The sequence below is a fragment of the Agelaius phoeniceus genome (assembly GCF_051311805.1).
Source record: "Agelaius phoeniceus isolate bAgePho1 chromosome W unlocalized genomic scaffold, bAgePho1.hap1 SUPER_W_unloc_2, whole genome shotgun sequence".
Taxonomy (NCBI): Eukaryota; Metazoa; Chordata; class Aves; order Passeriformes; family Icteridae; genus Agelaius; species Agelaius phoeniceus.
Genome location: NW_027509867.1, coordinates 7,796,120 through 7,802,294, shown reverse-complemented (window position 1 = coordinate 7,802,294; position 6,175 = coordinate 7,796,120). Strand labels below are relative to the sequence as shown.

The window sequence follows — 6,175 nt, the reverse complement described above, 5'->3', positions numbered from 1 at the left end:
CAAAGCCCCAGAGGCTGATTAAAGTCCTTGTGCTGTGTCTGTGCTGCTGAGCTGGGCTGGGCTCCTGGCACAGAGGCAGCTCCTGGTCACCAAGAAGAGCTTCAAAAGCACATTTCTCTGGATGAGCAGCTCTTGTGCCAGCCCAGCAGGGCTGGGGCACTGCCTGCAGCCAGCCCGGGCACAGCCCAGAGGCACAGAGAGCTTCAATCAGTCAGGGCTGGGAAGGGGCTGAGAAGTGCCTGGGGCACAATCACTGCCAGCCCTTGGCACAGGAACCTCTGGCTGCAGGACAATGCAGCTGCAGCTCCTGGAGCCATCTCCTCAAGCTGGAACATCCCAATGCCTACAGAGCCTGTGAGTACAACTCTGAGTATTTCTGGTGCAGGGGAGGTTAAATGCTCATGAGGCTCTGACATGCTGAGGGGTTCTGATCAGTCATAGAATATTTCCAAGACAAGGACTTTGTAAAAAATGAGGAAACTTTCAAAGACTTTGTATTCAGTTTCCCACTATTGGAGCATGGCAGGGAGGGGGGGATAAGTATAAAGGTTGATTATGAATTATAATTATGAATTTTGACAAGTGCCTGAGACATCTGAACTGTTTCTTTTTAGTGATCAGTAGGAGATCCCTAATGTGCTTTCAGCCCCTTGCCCATGGACAGCAGCAGCATCACCTTTGCTGGAGCCATCAGGCCCAGTCTGAGCTGTCCTTTCTCCAAGCTGCAAACAGAACCTGCCCCCAGCCAGTGCCCTGCAAACAGGCAGGGTTCTGTAGGACCAAGGAGAGTGCACAGAGATTTGGGGTCTGTGGGTGCTGGGAGGGAGAGATCAGGCACAGGGAAACACCTGCAGGAGGGAAATCTGCAGGAAGCAGAGAGAAGATCAGGGAAGGAGAGAAAACAAAGCCCAGCAATGCTGTGGCAGGGAGAGTTTAGAGATGCCCACAGGAGCCCCTGCAGTGCAGCCCCTCCCTCTGAACAAGCCCCCTCCCTCCTGTGCCCCAGCCAAGCCTCTGCCCTCAGGGCCGGGGCTCCAAGGCGTGCAGCCCCTCCTGTGCAGGCAGAGCTGCAGCAGAGCCGTGGGGCAGCTCTGCAGCCCCGGGCCCAGTTCCCTCTGCAGAGCACAGGGCTGGGAGCAGCTGCCCGGCCCTGGGGGCTCTGGCAGGGGGCACAGCTGGCTCAGGGTGACGCTGTCCCCAGTGCCCAGCTCTGGGCAATGCTGTCAGTGCAGCCAGGGAAGGAGCTGCATCTCCCTCAATCCAATGCCATCAGAAGGACACTTGGAAGTCTCCCTGAGATTTCAGTCCAAGCTGGGAGCTTCAATCCAGGGTGCAAACCTGTCCCAGAGAATCTCTGAGTTATAAGATTGATGGGAATAGGCATTGGTGTTGTGACCCTGAAAATGCTGTTTGTTTGGTGAAATGAGCTATGTGAGTCCTTGGCTACAAACGTGGAGCTGGGCTGTGGTGGATCCATCTGCTCTCAGCAGTGCTTGGGGGTTTTTAAGAGAAACATGTGAGTGTGCACATTCTCCATTTCAGAAAAGTGAAAGCCCACAGAAACTCCAAACAGAATAAAGGGACAGAGCATCTCCCCTCACTCTCCACTGATCATCTTACATCAGGGAACCCACTCTGTTCTACCAGAGGGCAGAGGAATTGCTGAGGGTTTCTGCTATCCAAGAATACGAGGAGAGTCATGGCGGGAGATTAAAAAGAAAACCTCAGAACTCTTAAACACAAAAACATGTCCATGTATGTTATAGAGGATGGTATATGGGAAATGGCTTTGATTTTGGGTGCAGCTATCTCCTCTAACACTTCACTGTCCTTTCTCCATGAACAGGTGCCCATGTGCAGCCCCAGCAAATGTCCAACAGCAGCTCCATCAGGCACTTCCTCCTGCTGGCATTGGCAGACACGTGGCAGCTGCAGCTCCTGCACTTCTGCCTCTTGCTGGGCATCTCCCTGGCTGCCCTCCTGGGCAACGGCCTCATCATCAGCGTCGTAGCCTGCGGCCACCACCTGCACACGCCCATGTTCTTCTTCCTGCTCAACCTGGCCCTCGCTGACCTGGGCTCCATCTGCACCACTGTCCCCAAAGCCATGCACAATTCCCTCTGGGACACCAGCAACATCTCCTACACTGGATGTGCTGCTCAGCTATTTCTCTTTATGTTCTTCCTCTCAGCAGAGCTTTGCCTCCTGACCATCATGTGCTACGACCGCTACGTGTCCATCTGCAAACCCCTGCACTATGGGACCCTCCTGGGCAGCAGAGCTTGTGCCCACATGGCAGCAGCTGCCTGGGCCAGTGCCTTTCTCTATTCACTTCTGCACACGGCCAATACATTTTCCCTGCCCCTGTGCCATGGCAATGCCCTGGGCCAGTTCTTCTGTGAAATCCCACAGATCCTCAAGCTCTCCTGCTCCAAATCCCTCCTTAGGGAACTTGGGCTCATTGCTGTCAGTGCCTGTTTAGCACTTGGTTGTTTTGTGTTCATTGTTTTCTCCTATGTGCAGATCTTCAGGGCTGTGCTGAGGATCCCCTCTGAGCAGGGGCAGCACAAAACCTTTTCCACCTGCCTCCCTCACCTGGCTGTCATCTCCCTGTTTCTCACTACTGGCACATTTGCCTACTTCAAGCCCCCCTCCATGTCCTCCCCATCCCTGGATCTGGCCCTGTCAGTTCTGTACTCGGTGGTGCCTCCAGCCCTGAACCCCCTCATCTACAGCCTGAGGAACCAGGAGCTCAAGGCTGAAGTGTGGAGACTGATGACTGGATGCTTTCAGAAACATTAAACTGCTGGCCAGTGTTTGCAAATCACTTGTAATAAAAGTAATTTTTGATATTTCTTGTTGGTTTGGTTGTTGGTTTTTCCCCTTTTTTTTTTTAGGTTTTTCATATTGTCCACAAAGAAATGTCATTTTTTGTGCCATTTCTCATTTTGTTTCTCTCCACCTTCCCTGTGCCCACAGACTGTGTCAATGAGGGGCTGCACTCTTGGTGCCATTAAAGGAACTAAAGGATCTCCCAGCAGAGTTTTCTGCAGAGATGCCCTTTTGTTGCCTTCTCTGGAGCTGCAGCAGCAATGTCTGTGTGCAGAGCTGGGGCAGATCAGTGCTGGCCCAGCAGCTGTGCCCAGCAGCAGCAGCAGCAGCAGCACTTGGTGTTGCCAGTGCTGCTGCCGTGGCCCTGCCCCGCTGCCCTGGTGGCCCTGGTGTTGCTGCAGGGCCTGAGTGCTCTCGGGGCCGGGCACAGCCCTGGGGGTGGCAGTGCCGGGGCTGCAGCAGGGACAGGCCAGGTATTATGAAGCACCTTTGATGATTCCTTTCGGTTTGGTTGTGGGTTTGTTCTTTTTTTCCAAATGTTTCAGTTTTTTAATATTGTGCACAAAGAAAAGCCATTGGTTTTGCCATTTCTCATTTTCTTTCTCTCCATCTTCCCTGTGGCCACAGACTGTGTTGGTGAGGGGCTGCACTCCGTGTGGCTTTAAAGGAACTAAAGGATCTCCCAGGAAAATTTTTTTCCAGAGATGCCCTTGCTTTCCCTTCTCTGGAGCTCCAGCAGCAATGTCTGTGTGCAGAGCTGGGGCAGATCAGTGCTGGCCCAGCAGCCCTGCTCCTGCTGGCCACACCATTCCCGATCCAGGCCAGGAGCCATTGGCCTTCTTGGCCACCTGGGCACACTGCTGCCTCATGTCCAGCTTCTGTCCATCAGTCCCTGCAGGTCCCTTTCTGCCTGGCTGCTCTCCAGCCACTCTGTCCCCACCTGTAGCACTGGGGCCAAATATCAGGGCCTGGCACTTGGATTTGTTAAACTTCACCTTGTTGGATTCATCCTCTGGATCCAGCCTGTCCAAGTCACTGTGCAGAGCCCTCCAACCCTCCAGCAGATGAACACTCCCATCCAGCTTGGTGACATTTGTGACGATGTCCTTGGTTCCAAGGGGCCCCTCAGTGTCACAATGGCCTCTTGGTTACACCAGGCCCTGCACTGTCACACTGGTCTCCTTGCTTCCATGGTGCCTCAAAATGTGACAATGGACTCCTTGGTTCCATGGGGCTTCACAGTGTCACACTGTTCTCATTGGTGCTGCAGTTTCACAGTGGCTCCTTGGTTCCATGGGGCCCCAGGGTGTCACAATGGCCCCATGGTCACATGAGGTCCCACACTGTCACCATGGTCTCTGGGGTTCCACAAGTCCCCTCAGTGTCACAATGGACTCCTTGTTTCCACGAGGCCACACAGTGTCACAACGTTCTTCCAGATCCCTTGAGGCCCCATCGTGTCACAGTGGCCCCTTGTTTACACAGGATCCCGCAGTGTCACAATGTCCCCTTGGTGCCATGAGGCCCTGCAGTTTCAGAATGGCCCCTTGGTTCCACTGGGCCCTGGAGTCCCCCAATGGTCTCCTTGGTTTTGCAGTGTCAAAATGGTGAAACCCCTTGGTTACATTAGGTCCTGCAGTGTCACAATGGCCTCTGTGGTTCCACGAGGGCCCAGAGTGTCACGGGGCACTCCCTGGTTCCATTTGGCCCCACAGCACCACAATGGACCCCTGGTTCTGTGGGGCTGCACGGTGTCACCATGGTCCTCTTGGTTCCACAAGGCCCTGCAGTGTCACAATGGCCCCAGAGTGTCCCAATCATCACAGAATGACAGAATCAAATAGGCTGGAAAAGACTTTGGGATCATCAAGTCCAACCAATGCCCTAATACTGCCTTGTCACCCAGACCATGCCACTGAGTGCCACTGGAGAGGGACAGTGACTCTGCCACCTCCCCCCTGGCCAGCCCATTCCAGTTCCCACTCACCCTTTCTGTGAAGAACTCCTTCCTATTGTCCAGCCTGAGCCTCCCCTGGTGCAGCTTAAGGCTGGGTCTTCTTGTCCTGCCCTCCAGCAGATCCACACTCACACCCAGCTTGGTGCCATCTGCAATTTGTGAATGCTGCACTCAATCCCCTCACCCAGACCATCAGTGAAGATATTAAACAGGACTGGGCCCAGCACAGATCCCTGGGGACAGCACCAGTGCCTGGGCACCAGCTGGGTGCAGCACCATCCCCACCACTCTCTGGGCCCAGCCTCCAGCCAGCTCTTAAATCTCCCAGCCAGGAGGGAACCTGCCCAAGCTGTGGGCTGCAGCTTTTCCAGGGAATGCTGTCAGAGACAGAGTCAAAGGCTCTGCTGGAGTCCAGGCACACAACATCCACAGCCTTTCCCTCATCCACAGGTGGGTCACCTGGGCATAAAAGGAGACAAGGTTGGTCAGGCAGGACCTGCCAGCCCTAAATCTACGCTGGCTGGCTCTGATCCCTGGGCCATCCTGTGGGTGCCCTGTGGTGGCACTCAAGGTGATCTGTTCCATAACCTTGCCAGGCACCCAGGTCAGGCTGACAGGCCTGGAGTTCCCCAGCTCCTCCTTCCAGCCCTTCCTGGGGATGGGCTCACACTGGCACCTCCAGTGCTCTGGGACCTCCCTGCTGAGCCAGGACTGATGGTAAATGATGGAGAGCAGCTTGGGGAGCTCATCCACAGCTCCCTCATCCCCCTGGGATGGATCCCATCTGATCCCAGAGACACCTGTGAGCATCTGAGTGGCTCAGCAGGTCAGCAGCTGCTTCCTCCTGGATTCCAGGGGGCTGTTCTGCTCCCTGTGCCCATCTACCAGCTCAGGAGAACACTTGTCCTGAAAGGAAACCTGTCCCAATATTGAAAATTGAGACAAACAAGGTGTTAAGTAGCTCAGCCTTTTCTTTATCTTTAGTTACTCTATTCCCCACTACATCCAATAAAGAGTAAAGCTTCTCCTTATCCCATGTTTCGCTATTAATTTATTTATAGACACATTTTCTATTACTTTTCACACAAGTGGACAGGTTAAGCTCTAACTGAGCTTTCACCTCTTTCCTTTTCTTTCTGCATAACCTAATAACATCCTTAAACACTGCCTATGTTTCCTGACCTTGTGTCCAAAGGTGATGCTCACTCTTCCTTCCCTTGACTTCCCACCAAAGCTCCATGGGCAGCCAGGCCAGTCACTTTCATCACCAGCTCATCTTTTGCCACACTGGGACAGGCTGCTCTTCCCCCTTAAGATTACTTTCTTGAAATGTGTCCATCCTTCTTGGACCCCTTTGATTTAAAGGGCTGCTTCTCTTTAAAAAAA

At 53.7% G+C, this 6,175-nt stretch overlaps 1 protein-coding gene across 1 annotated transcript; it reads left to right on the top strand.

The window, feature by feature from the left end:
* The first annotated feature begins 2,214 nt into the window (after window positions 1-2,214).
* Window positions 2,215-2,802, top strand: LOC143692696 (olfactory receptor 14J1-like). Its single transcript, XM_077172939.1, has one exon. It carries the CDS (start codon window positions 2,215-2,217, stop codon window positions 2,800-2,802), a length of 588 nt encoding a protein of 195 aa, XP_077029054.1.
* Window positions 2,803-6,175: the final 3,373 nt, after the last annotated feature.